At 45.4% G+C, this 16,201-nt stretch overlaps 1 protein-coding gene across 1 annotated transcript; it reads left to right on the top strand.

Moving 5' to 3' along the window:
* Positions 1-2,363: 2,363 nt before the first annotated feature.
* Positions 2,364-10,284, top strand: LOC125525426 (probable LRR receptor-like serine/threonine-protein kinase At1g56140). The gene is made up of 24 exons (XM_048690444.1): positions 2,364-2,590; positions 3,288-3,477; positions 3,617-3,688; positions 3,832-3,903; positions 4,002-4,073; positions 4,224-4,295; positions 4,412-4,483; positions 4,569-4,640; positions 5,089-5,160; positions 5,255-5,329; positions 5,407-5,481; positions 5,605-5,676; positions 5,766-5,831; positions 5,921-5,980; positions 6,346-6,390; positions 6,493-6,557; positions 6,648-7,021; positions 7,114-7,312; positions 8,155-8,313; positions 8,403-8,521; positions 8,720-8,930; positions 9,015-9,246; positions 9,334-9,484; positions 9,696-10,284. Exons 1-24 carry the CDS (start codon positions 2,494-2,496, stop codon positions 10,020-10,022), a joined length of 3,021 nt encoding a protein of 1,006 aa, XP_048546401.1. The 5' UTR covers positions 2,364-2,493; the 3' UTR covers positions 10,023-10,284.
* The last annotated feature ends 5,917 nt before the right edge of the window (positions 10,285-16,201 follow it).

The raw sequence follows: 16,201 nt of genomic DNA, 5'->3' as shown, positions 1-16,201 counted from the left end.
TTTTACGTTTGAGACGTGCGTTGCACGTGCATGCTTACTAGTTAGCCCAAAAATTAGAGTTAATCACACGTCCCGTATAGGTATCCAAGCCTGCCATGCCTAAACATATAGCGCCACTTCTTACATCGAATCATCGATCCCCTCTCTCGAGATTTACCCGCTTTCGGAATCTAGGGCCTCTTGCCGCCGTATCATGTGCAGGAGGCCTCTATTGAGCGCATCGTCGTTGCTAAGGAGGGGCTGACCCTGCTGCGGGGTGTGCAGACGACGAGTGTGGCTGGAGGGAGGCGTTCTCCTCTGCCAGATGCAGCCACGTTTGTCGGGCTTGTGGGCTCTGGCGCTGGGCGGCCCCGTCGCCTTGTGGTTAGTCGCAGGCGTCCTCTTCCGGCCCCGGATGCCTCTTCATCTGCTCCTAACCTCCTATTAGGTCATCCTAAGGAAGGCCCGGCTCCCAAGATCACCGTCGACTGGATTTAGTGGAGCCTCTATAATCTATATCCGCATCCCCTTCATCATTTCACGCCCATGATACCAACCACGACTGAGGACTGGTGGCCATTGGTTCATACGACGTTTTTTTGAAAAGGGGTTTTACCCCAGCCTCTGCATCAGATAGATGCATACGGCTCATATTATTAAAAAGATAATCCAACAACAAGTCTCCAAGTCTCGAAGAGTGAAAATAAACAAAAGCTCATAAGAGCTAAAACGAAAAGCCACAACCGGCTGGCAAATAAAATAGGAGCACTACATGCCTATCCTATCACATGACCGCCATCCAAACCGGTTGAAAATATCCCGAGCTACCATCTCCCATCGGGTAGACGCAGTAACCAAACGCTCTCTGGCCTCCGTCGGAGTGAGTAGCGACCACATACGGATCAACGCCGTGGCCCTGAAGACAACCTGCAAAAAGTGAATGCTCTTTGATCTGTTAAAAACTAAATCATTTCTGTAGTTCCAGATTGCCCATAATAAAGCACAAACGCCAACACGAATGTGCCTCGCTGTATCGGAATCAACCCCATCAAGCCACGTTCCAAATAACATGTTAATGGAGGTGGGCGGATTAATATTAAACGCAATATGAATCGACCGCCACAGAATTTTAGCCAACGGACAATCAAGAAAGAGGTGTTTGATATTTTCGTTATGGTCACAAAAACTACATCTAGCAGAACCCACCCAGTTGCGTTTTGCCAGATTATTCTTAGTCAAAATGACTTGTTTATGCACAAACCACATAAACACTTTGATACGCAAAGGTACCTTTACTTTCCAAACGTACTTCGAGGAAGGAATGACGCTAGAGTTTATGACATCCAGATACATGGATTTGACCGAGAACACACCGTTCTTAGTAAGTTTTCAATACAGCTGATCTGGCTGCTGAGACAGCTGTACATCCATCAAACGTCTTACAAGATGAAGCCAGGCCTCCCAACGATTTCCAACTAGCGTCCTCCGAAAGCTAATATTGAGGGGAGTGGATTGTAAAACGGTTGCAACGTAGGCTTCTCTACGTTGAACAATGTTGTACAGAGTAGGATATTGAAGTGCAAAGGGGTCTCCCCAAGCCACGTATGCTCCCATAACCTCGTATTAGCTTCATTTCCGACTATGAATCTTGTCTTGGTTCATACGACGTGAGAGATGGACTACAGGGTGTTTGACAAGGTTGCATGCCCTCCGTCTCAGGTGGTCCGCATGTTCGTTGTAGAGATGCTGTTGTGGAAGCTGGCGAGTAGTCCGTCTCGGGGTATCGATCCCTTTTTACAGCTCCTCTCATCGATTGTATTTCAAACCCTGTCTTGTTAACACAATGACACGGACAGCTTATCCTACTGAATTATATTTTATTAGGGTGAATTGGTGAGATTCCAACTTTCTATAGCCGCCAGTACCATATAATTATTAATTAAGTACGCATCGTTTGCTACCTGCCGCATGCTTATGATACCGGTAGTGGCATATGGCCAATTATTTATCTGGGTGCTGAGAGCTGCATTTTTTTTAGTAATACTGAGAGCTGCATTTGAACAGCCAAAATGTGAAAAGAAATACTACTTGACGTACGTACGGGAAGGTTTCCCAACACGTCCACTTGTTTGCAGCGGTCGCATGCATGCATGGCATGCGGTCCTGCAATTCCAGTCCAACATCTGAGACCATATATACTCTAATAAACGGAGCCACACGTGTTCCATCAGGCAGCTAATGATAATTAATCAAGTGGCCGTTCAACAATTAATCCACTTGCGCACATGAGATTGGAGGACCGAGTTGCTTCTCCATCGTGACCTTTTTCTTGAGGGAACGTTCGCTGCACCTTAATTACGTGGCTGGCTAGGTGATGTATCGATCGACCTGGTCGTGTCAACAAGCTCCGGCCGGCTCTCTCTCATCCCTCACCACCTACCTCTCTCTATATATATTCCGGAAGTCGGAAGGGATGAGCGCAGATAGAGCACACATACAAGCAAAGTGAGGGAGATGAGGTTGTTCATGATCCTCCATGGTGCGGCGCTCTTGTTGCTTCTTGCGGCGGTTGCGCATGCTCAACAAACAAGGACGACCGACCCGGCTGACGGTGAGCATGCTCGAATTTCCCCCCCGTGGATCTTAAGTGTTAGGTTTTCCCATGCTGTTCGTTTCCGAATCCATTCCGCGCGTAGTTCCAACATCTCCTTGGAGCTTGGTAGATAAAAAAAATCTAGGTTCTACGCCTACCCCATGGCCGGCCGTGAGCGAGAAGGGGAGTCAGGAGAGGGATGAGCTGATGCGCTCCGGTGGAGGGGTTTTAATTTATTAGAGAGGTGAGCTGATGCGCTCCAGTGGAAGCTTGGGAGAAAGAGAGAGAAAGATGCACGCATCGAGCAACCAGCCGGCTAGTTTACAGAATTTTCCTTCGACGCTTCACTTTGCACGGTAATACCGTGTGGCGTCTTAGTGCATGACCCACTCAGGAATTACCACGTGGCTTCCCCTAAAAAAAGGAATTACCACGCGGGAACGTGGTTTGATGGCAGTTTTCATCCACCGTCGCGTTTTGAATCCGACTGTTTGCAACTTGTCCGCTCCATGTTTCTAAAATACAAACATTTGCTGTTTTACATCACTTTTGCTCCTCCAAATACAAAAGTCAGAATCAGAAACCATGTCCGCTTTCACTCGTGGTTTCTTTTCCTGTAGTCTAGATGCTACCTCTCGGCCGTGAGATCGCCATCGGACCGCTGAGCAGCAACGAGGATGACTTTCTTAACCGTTATTTTCTGTTTGTCTTGCAGCGGCGGCGCTGCATGCTGTGTTCGCCAAACTCGGCCAGAAGGCGGGGCCGCAATGGAACATCAGCGGCGACCCCTGCACCGGCGCTGCCATAGACAACACCAACATCGACAACAACGACATCTTCAAGGCCGCCATCAAGTGCGAAGTCTGCACAGGCGGCAACACCTCCGTCTGCCGCATCACCAGGCTGTAAGTGCTCTTCTTAGGCCCTGCCCGCGCTCAGCATGTTTGATGGAATGCCAGATCTAGCGACGGTTTCGTTACTTGGATCAATGCGGGCGATTGGTAGATCGATAAGGTGTTAGCTAATGGGATGCTTGCGGTGCAGGAAAATATACGCCCTGGACGCGGTGGGCCCCATACCAGAAGAGTTGCGGAACCTCACAGCCCTGACCGATCTGTATGAACTCTCAACTTGCACACCTGAAATGAAATGGTCCTAACTTATATATAGTCTATTGTCCTAGCTTGAAACCGGCATTCTGTATATAATTCCAGTCGCACACCAAATTTACTCGTCTATCTGATTCAATGTTGTTTCAGGGATTTAGGGCAAAATTACTTGACAGGGCCTTTACCATCTTTCATCGGGGAGTTGACTGCTATGAAGTCCATGTGAGATTCATACCTCAAATCATGATTGCAAGTTTGCAACAATGAATACATTTATTTCCCCGCAATTAGTCTCACAGTTCCTCTCTTGAACATATCAGGACTTTTGGTATCAATGCATTATCTGGACCTGTACCAAAGGAGCTCGGGAACCTTAAGAATCTTATAAAATTGTAAGAAATATTTGTTATAACTATATGATTGTATTTTATCATACAAGTTTAGATTTACTTTTGGTTTGAAGGGTAGCTATGCTGATAGCCTTCATGACTTGCAGAATATAAAGTTCGCATGCCTAACTAAAACTATTGGTGCATTCATAGGGGCTTGGGCGGAAACAATTTTAGTGGCTCGCTTCCTTCGGAACTGGGAAACCTGGCAAAACTTGAGGAACTGTACGTATTTACTGAATTCTGGGAACTCTATATTCTTCTGCCAAGTCAGTTGCTTCTTGCTTGGATTAGTCAGCCCCTTATCCAATGTGTATTTTTTCTCTGTTTCTCAATTACAGGTACATTGACAGTTCTGGCTTTAGTGGTCCACTGCCATCATCACTTTTCCAGCTTACGAAAATGAAAAAATTGTATGCCTATAGTTGCCGCGTGTTGTTGATATATTATAATACTCCACAGCATTCAATCTTATGTACTTCTCCTCTCTTTGTTTAGATGGGCGTCAGATAATGATTTCACTGGGAAAATACCAGATTATATTGGTAGCTGGAGCAGTTTAACAGAGCTGTAAGATCACTTATGTTCTAAGTCATAGTAATGCTGTAAAAATGAAAATACTGCATGTTGTTTACACAATTTCAAAGTCTATTTATTTGCAGGGAGGTTTGAAAGATTTTTTTTTCAGTTTGATATAGTTATTTACAAGCTGAGCTTTATTTTGCGCTAAACATAAATCATGTGGAAGTGGAAGATTCATTTTAAATAGCAACAGTTTTAGTTACGTGAGGCTTTCTTGAACGTGCTGAATCTCCTTGTGGCCTCTTAAGAAAATTTCCATTTAAGGTGTAAGATGTTAGATTAGTAATTTCCTTTTCGGAGAAGGTGATAGTATCAGTCAATATTGAATTCACTTTCCTTTTCTTCCAAGGAATAGAGTTATCTATTCTTTCACTACTTTTGCTGCATTCGTCAGGAAATGATGCTTTAAATGACTAACTAGATCTATGAACTGTAGGAGGTTTCAGGGTAATTCTTTTCAAGGTCCAATTCCAGCTACTCTTTCCAATCTTAGCCAATTGGCAAGCTTGTAAGTGCCCATTGCCGGCGATAAGAACTAAATATCATTCTTAAATGTGAAGGTTGCAGCAATGAAAATTAATTAATCTACTTCTGTGGTGCAGACGAATTGGTGATATATTAAATGGGAGCTCTTCTTCACTTGCATTCATCAATAATCTGACATCTTTGAACACCCTGTATGTCATTCAGTTAATAGCTCAATTACAGTTGTAAAGATCCAAGTTTAATCCTAAAATATTTAAATGTTTTGCAGGGTTTTGAGGAACTGTAGGATATCTGATAAGCTTGTTTCAATAGACTTTTCGAAATTCACCAGTTTAAATTTACTGTAAGCATTTTATTCTGACGATAAACTATAGCCAAGTGCCTTTCTTGCAAAACACTGCATTACTATAGATTATACACTGGCTGATGACATCTTCTCTTTCTGATTTTATTATTATTATTATAGGGATTTGAGTTTCAATAATATCACAGGCCAAGTACCACAAACCTTGTTGAATCTGAACTCACTCGCCTTCTTGTATGGACTCTCTTGACTTTCAAAGTGTATTTGTACAAAAGGAAGACTTTCATCATTTTGCTAATCTATATAAATTTTGTTGTGACTAGATTTCTTGGGAATAATAGCCTTTCAGGAAGCCTTCCAAGCTCAGTAGGACCATTGCTTAAAAATTTGTATGTAATATGGTTCAATTTATTTACACAATAAAAGCAAGGCGTGCTTATGCAATTTCTAATGGTTCTTTCGTTCTATTATTTTGTAGAGATTTTTCTTACAACCAGCTCTCAGGAAGCATTCCTTCATGGGCTAAAAATTCACAATTGTAAGTTCCAAATTCTGAAACTCCTATTACTGGATGAACCAAATCCAGCCTAAGAAAGGGCAGGTTTCATCAAAAATAGGCTCCTGGGCTAACTTATTAGGCTTATATGTAGACATCAAATAAGCTAGATTCCTATATAAATCTGAAAGGTTGTTTTGGTGCATATATCTTAAGTATTTATAAATAAATTTAGATGCCTAGTGTTTATCGAGTGACATATTAGTCTTACAGCCTAGCACAAAATTGAGCAAATTAATTAAGAGTAACTCAACGTTTTTTATTTAAGTTATAGAAAAGAAGTCATAAAGATGCTATGAAGTATGAACAATGAATTCTAATTTTTGCCTGTTGATCATCCTACTTAGGAATCTGGTGGCAAACAATTTTGTGGCCGATAGTTCCAGCAACAGGTTCGTCCATATTTCAATATCTCCTCAAGACCATCATGTATGATTATTATGTTCTCTCACCTCGTATTTTGGGTTTAAAATGTCACATTGTTACATTTGCAGTGTCTTACCTGCGGGGTGGGGGTGCCTTCAGCGTAATACACCATGTTTTCTTGATTCTCCAAAGTGTGAGACTTCTGCATTTTGAAATTTTAAGAATGTGCAACTGCAGTTTTACTAAACTAATACCAATTTTAAATAATTTAACCTGCTTGCAGCTTCTTCCTTTGCTGTGGACTCTGGAAAATCCATAGTAGGCCCTGATAATTCCGTGTATCAACCTGATCGTGCCAGTCTTGGAGCTGCGTCATTATATGTTACAGGAGCACCAACATGGGGTGTTAGCAACGTTGGAAAGTTCATGGAGGCAAATAATGGAAGTTATATAATCCACAGTCCGGGCCAGTTTCTGAATACACTTGATCCAGAACTGTTCCAGAATGCAAGGATGTCGCCGTCATCCTTAAGATACTATGGTATTGGACTAGAAAATGGAAACTATACAGTCACACTTCTGTTTGCAGACTTTGACTTCCCAGACACCCAGTCTTGGAAGAGCAGAGGTAGAAGGGTTTTTGATATATATGTCCAGGTAGGTTGCCGCTATTAAGTGATAAATTAAACAGTACCCATAGCTTGTTAGCTTATAAGCCAGCTATAAATTTATTCTTCTTATTTGTATAGGGTGAACGTAAGGAGCAGAACTTTGACATAAGGAAGGCCGCAGGCGGGAAATCTTTCACAGCTGTTAGGAAGCAGTATACTGTTCCTGTCACGAAGAACTTTCTAGATATTCATCTCTTCTGGGCTGGCAAGGGCACTTGCTGCATTCCTACTCAAGGCTACTATGGGCCTGCGATCTCAGCTTTGAGTGCAACACCAAGTATATCCCTTGACTTGAAATAATGATTTTTTACCGACTACCATTCTCCATATTAACTTGCTAGAAACACATATTAAAGTTATGCTGAATGCAATCTTCTGCATCGTGAACAAAAAGCAACAAAAAATACTTAAGCATCAACATGAAAAGGACACGACTATGTGGTGATGGTTATTTATTTAGGGGTAAGTAAAGTAGCTTCATTGCATGCACACAATGACACAAGGAAGACAAAACTGTAGATGTCATCACGATTCGCTATAAAATTCAAAATGTTTTAGTCTCTAACGGTACATCCGATTTAAAATCATTAGTGATGAGATTTTGAAACTACATCCCATGTTGATATGTTCCGTCAACTCTTTTTTTGGTTAAAAGTTATCAACCTGCAGAACTTGAGTTACCAGGCTAAACAAAGGTAGTTATCACTTTAAAAGTACATGCCATTTGAGATGTTTTGGTGACATTTTTCAAGATCATAACTTCCCACCCGGTAATGTGTGAGTTACCATACTATTCACAGATTGTTACCAGCTTCAAATACTAACCTAGGTTAGATGTATCGTCGACTTTTCTTTTTTGCAACTTAGAAATTACCAAGATACAACATGTGGGTTACCGGGCTAATCATAAGTAGTTATTACTTTGAAAAGTATGTCATTTGAGATGTTTAGATTTCTGTGAAGGAAGTTTTAGATAATTGAAATACCTAATACATGTATACAGTCTGACATTTAAGTTACAATACACCAACCAGTTTACATATAATAATACCTTTCATTGAACCTGACTTGAAATACTGACTATGACATCACATTTCTAACAAGTGAACTTTCTGTCAGATTTCACCCCTACAGTGCGTAATGCGGTGGTAAAGAAAGGTAGTAAAACAGGTGTGATCGCGGGAGCTATAGTTGGTGTTGTAGTTTTAGGATTGTTAGCATTTGCTGGAATCTTTGTATGGAGGCAGAAAAAGAGAAAACTAGCTTTGGAGCAAGAAGGTATGGGATACACTAGGACCACATTTTGTTCTAACTTGGCAAAGGAGCCGTCGAAGTAAACTCGTTATATCTTTTGTGATGTCTTGCAGAGCTATACAGCATTGTTGGAAGACCTAATGTCCTCAGCTATGGGGAGCTGAGGTCAGCTACTGAAAATTTCAGTTCTAATAACCTTCTTGGTCAAGGAGGATATGGGTCGGTTTTTAAGGTTGGTTCATCCCATACATAGTCTTAAATATCAGAAGGAAGACCTGTCTATACGAGTAATTTTTTGTATTTATAGTTTCTCCATATACATGTTGATAAAATTCCTAAAATGAAGGGAAAGTGTATCTGGAACAAATGATGTTTGGCAGCGTGGTACCTAAACCTTCTTCCATTGATGAAAAGTATTGACTTTTTGCAGGGAAAGTTAACTGATGGTAGGTTCGTGGCAGTGAAGCAGCTGTCTGAAACATCTCATCAAGGGAAAAAGGAATTCGCGACGGAAATAGAAACAATATCTCGGGTGCAACACCGTAATCTGGTGAAGTTGCATGGTTGCTGCCTTGAGGGCAATAAGCCATTGCTGGTTTATGAGTACCTGGAGAATGGAAGCCTGGACCGTGCTCTGTTTGGTACAACTTATGTTTTTCGACAGTTAAATATCTGCAACTTCGGAGTTAGTATAGACAACTAAAAATTTAAACTCACATATGCAGGAAAAGGGAAGTCAAACCTAGACTGGTCAACGCGTTTTGAGATATGCTTAGGAATTGCAAGAGGTCTGGCCTATCTTCATGAAGAATCCAGCATCCGTGTTGTGCACAGGGACATAAAAGCCAGCAATGTCTTGCTTGATGCAAATCTCAATCCTAAGATCTCAGATTTCGGGCTCGCAAAACTTTATGATGACCAGGAGACACATGTGAGCACAAAAGTTGCTGGTACATTGTAAGTGCATTTCTATCCTGCTAACTTTTAGGTTTATGTAGTATTTCCATATGTATCCTAATGGCGTTTATCGACTCCTTTGTCAAGTGGTTATCTTGCACCAGAGTATGCCATGAGAGGCCATGTGACAGAGAAGGTTGATGTGTTTGCATTTGGCGTCGTGGTATTGGAGACTTTAGCTGGAAGACCAAACTATTACACTACTGAGGACCAAAGCAAGGTTTATATTTTCGAATGGGTAAGCTCACTGAGGAAATCTAGGCCCTAGTATTTTTTGTGTTATCGGTAAAACCCATAGTGAAAATTCCTACTAAATATTGGAAATATAGAGCTCACTTGTCTTCACAGAATTTTAAATCAAACCCTCTCAACACACAGTTTGGGCATATGTGAATGTGTGCATTCTGTGCGCAGTGCTGCATTTTAGCTTACCATCTCGATGCTTCCAGGTCTGGGAACTGTATGAGGACGGCCAACCTCTGGACATGCTAGACCCCAGGCTGGAGGACTTCGACAGCGAGGAGGTGCTTCGGGCCATCAAGGTGGCGCTCGTGTGCACCCAGGGCTCGCCCCACCAGCGGCCGCCCATGTCGAGGGTGGTGGCGATGTTGGCGGGCGACGTCGAGGCACCCGACTGGGTGCCGAAGCCCAGCTACATCACGGAGTGGCAGATCAAGGGCGGAGGCGACACCAGCTACATGAGCTCCGAGGTCAACGGGCAATCGAGCTCGGAGCCGGCGCCGTTCCTAGGCTCCGTCATCGACCAAGGCCGTTGAAATGATCCATCCATATGGTCGGTCGATCGATCGGTCCACAGCTTCTTCTTGGGGTAGAGATTCGTTGAGAACGCATGCAGTTTGGTGCCTCTACAGTCAGGATCTTTGCTTAAGAGGTTTCGTACTTGCATTGTTTAGTAGTAGGTTGGAGTAGCAGATAAAGTTGTATCTCTTTTGTGATGCCCGGATAATTAAGCTACAGTAACCTCGGGTAATGATGCCACTTCACCATGATTACTGTCGTTACCCCGCGATGGTTCAACCCCGTTCGAATTCAAAATTCAAAATCAAGTCAAACGACAAAAGTTTTCAAACATTCGAACTAAAATGTTCTGGGTGTGGAAAAGAAATCATAAGTAATATTGGTGGAGGAAGCATCTTTTCATAAAAGGTTTAAATGAAAATAAATAAATAAAACAGTAGCCAGAAACAATTATTAAATGCATATAAATAGTAAACAAATATAAACATGTTTTATTAAAGTGCCAAATTATTTGTAGAAGTGGATTAATTGTTAATAATAATTTAGGGGCTAGTGCTGTATTTTATAAAAGTAAAAGTAAAATAAAATATAGTAGAAAATATAAAACATAAAAGGAAAAGAAAACAGAATAAGCAAAAGAACAAAAAAAAACGATGTGCAAAAGGCCCCTGCTCCTCTGGGCCTCGGCCCACCCAAGCCAAACCAGCCCACTCCCCCACCCCACCGGTCGTCTCCCTGTTTGGCCGACCGTGCCGCTACAGGGGCGCGGTCGCCGCCCGACCACCTCGCCGGCGTCGGCGTGCAGGGGATAAGGACGCGCCTGCGACCCCTCGGCCTCGTCATCGTCCCCCAGATCTTTCCCCCTCCCCACGTTCGCTCCTCCCTCGCTCATGTTCTTCACGCGCGACTACGCAGCCTCCATGGCCTCCGTCGTCCTCGCGCCCACCAAGCTTCCCCTCGTCTAGCTCCATGTCCAGGAGAATCTTCACGGACCACTCCGCCCGTCAAGAGCGACGAATCGAGCCGGGGCGGTCCGTACGCTCACCATCGCCGTCATCTTCAGCGCGTACATCGCCGGCGACCGTCATCGATTCCCATCGTTCCAGTCCACCCCGACCCTCCCCGAGCACGGCACCGGACTAGCGGTGAGCTCCTCCTCCGAACGCCCCTCGTCATGGTCTCGATTCGTTGCCGTAGTTGCCTGTACGAGCCGGCGGCCGCCATGACCGAAGCTCAGTGTCCGCGTACGCGCGCCTGCTGCTCCTTGCGCTGCTCTACTGCCGCTACTGCTGTCACCGCGCGCCGCGCTTGCCCTCTGCTCGCCGACCGTGCGTTGGCTGTTCCTCGCGCCCGCGTCACTCGCTCGCTGCCGTCCTGTGCCCGACCTGCTGCTGCCAACGTCGCTTGCCGAGTACTGCGGCTCATGCCTCCGCGTCCGTCGCGTAAACGACGTGCCCGCACCCCCGTGTACTGCTGCTGCTGCTGGCCGCGGCCTCCCCTGCGCGCGCCTGGCCGTGTTGGCCACTGGCCGCGGCCTGTCTTATCCAGTCGCGTCCGCACCCGCGTGCTAGCGCCCCGCTTGCTTGCACCTGCCGACGCGCGCTTGCTGCTGCTCTGCCTGCTGCTTCTTGCTGCTGGTACGCTGCTCCCTCTACTGCTTGTTGCTCGCGCGCTGCTACTGCTGCTTGCTCTACCCGCTCCTAGTTGCCGCCGCTCCGCTAGCTACTGCCCTGCTAGCTACGCTGCTCTGCTGCCGCCGTTTGTTGCTACTGCTATGCTGCTCCGCTAATTGCTGCCGGCTGCCATGGCCATGGCCGTGAGTGAGTGTGCTAGGTGTGTGCAGCGTGTGTGTGTGTGTGTGGTGTGTGGCCGGTGTGCCACTGCAGTGGACCGGCCCTTTGTTTAATTAGGCTAAATAGGACTAGTTTAGTAGTACTAATTTAATGCTAAGTTAGTCTAGTACTAGATGACATGTAGGACCCCATTAAATTAGTTAGATGTTTTATCACCCCTATAAAAAGGTTAGATATTTTATTAACCCAAGTGACAATGACATGTGGGCCACACCTGCCCCTTTTGACTAGTCAAATTGATTTGGTCAATTCGAATTACATCAAAATAAAATAAAACCAGAAATTTCCAAAAAAAAACAATAAAACTTTGAAAATTAATATAAAATAAACCGTAAAACGGATGAAAAAAAATTTATATATGAAAGTTGCTTAGAACGACGAGACAAATCCGGATACGCAGTCTATTCGTCCGCCACACGTCCCTAGGATAGCAAACATGGAACAATCCACCTCCGGTTCATCTGTCCGAAAACGCAAAACACCGGGAATACTTTTCCGGATGTCCCCCCTTGCCGGTATCACCTATTCCTGCGTTAGATCACCCCTGGCACCGCGTATTGCCTTGTTATGCTTTGTAATCCTTTGACTGCTCTATTATTTACTGTGTTCCCCCTCCGTTACTTCTTTCCGGTAGACCCCGAGACTGTCGGCGACCCCAATTCGACTACGGTGTCGACTCCTCCTCCTCCCTCTTGCCAGAGCAACCAGGCAAGCCCCCCCCTTGATCACCAGATATCGCCTATTCTTCTCTATACACTGGTAGAAAAAGGGCCTATAGTCCCGGTTCGTAAGGGCCTTTAGTCCCGGTTCAGGAACCGGGACTAAAGTGTCGGTACTAATACCTCCCCCCTTTAGTCCCGGTTCAATCCAGAACCGGGACTAAAGGCCCTCCACGTGGGCAGTGCGCAGAGCCCAGCCAGGAGACCCTTTGGTCCCGGTTGGTGGCACCAACCGGGACCAATAGGCATCCACGCGTCAGCACTTCTGTGGCTGGGGTTTTTGTTTTTTTTTTGAAAGGGGGGGGGTTGGGGGTTTTGGGGGGTTAATTTAGGTGTTTCATATATTGTGTTAGCTAGTTATAATTAATAGAGAGAAGTGTCCTCTGTTATGTCCGTGCTTGGTCGACGCTACGTACTATACATACGTATATAGAGAGGACTAGACACGCTAGCTAGCTAGTAATTAAGCAAACGAAGGAAATAGAAAGATCGTCATGAACATATATGCATATATACAGAGAGAAGTGATATCGACCACCTCTCCTTCTCCGAGAGATTGGTCGAACAACAAGTTCTCGTATATCTATCTGACCGGCTACATATATACAATAATTATCTCTTACAAATATAATCATAAGGACTCAGGGTCCACATAGAATTCTCCGTCTTCAGGGATCACGTGGTCAAGAAAGAATGCCGCCAATTCCTCTTGAATTCCTCGCATGCGAGCTGGTGCTAGGAGTTCATCCCGCTTCCGAAACATCTAATTTAAAGAAGGGGGTCAATACATATATATATATGAATGAATGAAACCCAACACAAATGATGGTAATAAAATAAAATTGTGAAAGTTGTTATTTACGTACTTCATATTGTTCGTCAGTGTAGCCCCGCTCACAGGTCGTGTGGCGGATGGACTCGCAAACATAGTATCCACAGAAATCATTCCCTTGTTGCTGCCACAACCACTTTACAAGAAATAGAGGTTAATCAAACTGATAAGCAAGAATGCCAAATGGTATTGATGAAACTAGCGCTTGAATGACTAGTAGATGCGCTTAAAATGCTACTATAGCTAGTACTTACTTTCGGGTGTCTAAATTGCAGCTCCTTCGGCAGTCCCGGAGCTTTTCTGGTGAATTTTCTCCAAACCCTGCCGGACAAAGAAAACAATTACTTGATATATCAGGAAATGAACAAAGTTGCTGATATGGTGGATAATGATCGATTTAACTTACTTCTCGAGTATTTGAGTCATGTCTGCATAGTCCTTGGGATCTTTTCGTCTTGAGTCTAAGACGGTTACTAGTCCCTGCTCAAGCTTAATATGTAGGAGAATATAGTGGAAACTGCACACGCATGCATAACTCATCAATTACATTACTATAACCTTGACTAATATATAAGGGAAACCGAATACGCACAAGACAGTAACACTCACTTGAAGTTGTAAGGAAAGAGTATTATATCTTTGTTTTGATTTATTATCAACGATTCTAGCATGCTGGCCTCGGTTTCTGCGGCATGAAATTTAACCTGAGTTGCATCTATGAGATATGTGTTAATGAACCCAATATCACCGACTTGTCTTTTCTTCAATTCGACGATCTTCAATCTGCATAATATAGTGAGGATGATTATAAATACATGCAATGAAAGAGCTGAGCTATATGGAGAGACTTAATGACAGAAGTAGTAGTACTTACAGACAGTAGCAGGTGACCGTTGCTTTATCGAGGGCCAATTGATTGAAAAACTGATAGAACTCCTCAAATGGAACAGGCAACAGATCAATTCCAACGAGGTCATGCTCCTTTTTAACTTTCAAATACAAAGTACTCCTCCCCCCAGAGTCTCTGCAGATTTTCAAGTACCAATCATGCAATCTTCGCATCGTCGTTGATAGAGATCTTTCATCTTTGACGAGAGGCTTCCCGTACTCGTATCTTTGTATCTGCACGTCCATGGGTTCATAATGTACTTCGTCGGGCAGGTAATCTGCAAGATTACTATAACCGGGCACCATCCTCGGATCATTATCGATGTTGTGGCTAGGCACCTTGAGCGGGGGGCACGATTGCTTCGCTTGTTCGCCGAGCTGGGCAATTTGTTTCCCAGCTCGTCGTTCTTTCAGCCTTTGATCACTGACAGTACTTCCCGACCGCTCCGCTTCGGCAAATTCCTTTCCAATAATGCGGTCATAGTTTCCTTTCGGCGGATCAGACTTCGGTGGTTTTGTCAGGGCAGCCAGAGTGCGCTTCACTTTCACCCGATCTACCTTCTCCTCCGGAGGTGGATGTTTCTTTGCTTTCACCCCTTCAAAGAATTTCTTCACTTCTTCTCGCGCGATCTCGGCGTTCTCCTCCTGGGTCCTCTCGTATGGTAACTTCTCTGGAGTCTTCAGAGAAGGACCGAATCTGTATGTCCTCCCGCCTCTGGTTGTACTGCTAGACGCCGACCGAGCAGACGTAGCGGTTGTCTTCTTTACTTGCTTAAGCGGCGGAGGAGAAGGACTACGACGCGCCGGAGCAGCTGCAGCGGCGGCAGGTCTCTTCCGCCCTTGCTGACGAGGCGGAGAAGGAGGAGGCTGGCTGCTCGGGCGCGTCGGCGCAGGCGGAGAAGGAGGCGGAGTGCCGCCGCGCACCGGAGAAGGAGCCGGCCGAGGGCCCTGATCGTCACTCGCCGGAGGAGGAGGAGGCGGTGGAGGCGGAGTGCCCTGACTCGCCGGAGAAGGAGGAGGAGGCGGAGGCGTCCAGTTCGGAAGGTTGATGAGCTCCTTCCGCCATAGGCATGGAGTCTTCAAAGCAGACCCCAGCCGAGTCTCCCCTTCACTGGTAGGGTGGTCAAGCTGGAGGTCCTCAAATCCCTCCGTTATCTCATCCACCATCACCCTAGCATAACCTTCTGGAATCGGCCAGCAGTGAAAAGTTGCGCCGGGTTCAGTAGGATAAACAGAGCCAACAGCCGCCTTGACCTTCAAATTCATCCATTGCGTCATAAGGTGGCAATTTTGAGACTCCGTGATAGCATCCACGGGATAGCTGGCAGGAGCCGTCAAGGCATGCTCTGGCTGAAGCAGCTCGATGGAAGCCACGCTGCTTCTGCGCTGAGATGGCGGGGTAGCTTCGGGGGAGGCTTCGGCAGTACGTTTGTTGCGATTTGCTTCTCGTTCCTCTATCGCGTCCACCCTTGCTTGCAGCGCCTACATTTGGGTCTGCTGCACTTTTTTCCTCCTCTCATGGGAATTGTAACCGCCTGCGTCCGGAAACCCAACCTTCCACGGAACGGAGCCTGGCGTGCCTCGTGTCCGTCCAGGGTGCTCAGGATTCCCGAGGGCCATTGTGAGCTCGTCGTTCTCTCTGTTTGGAAAGAACGTCCCTTCCTGCGCTGCTTCGATATACTGCTTAAGCTTACTGACTGGTATGTCCATTTGATCGTTCGTCCAAATGCACTTCCCTGTTTCAGGGTCCAGGGTTCCGCCAGCCCCGAAGAACCAAGTCCGGCAATGGTCTGGCCAGTTATTTGTCTCTGGTTCGATCCCTTTATGAACCAGATCATTCTCACTCTTGGACCACTTAGGCCGGGCTATGAGGTAGCCACCTGACCCCGTGCGATGGTGAAGCT

Source organism: Triticum urartu, chromosome 7 (assembly GCF_003073215.2).
Source record: "Triticum urartu cultivar G1812 chromosome 7, Tu2.1, whole genome shotgun sequence".
Lineage (NCBI taxonomy): Eukaryota > Viridiplantae > Streptophyta > Magnoliopsida > Poales > Poaceae > Triticum > Triticum urartu.
The sequence above is the reverse complement of the archived record's forward strand: the minus strand, read 5'-3'. Positions and strand labels throughout refer to the sequence as shown.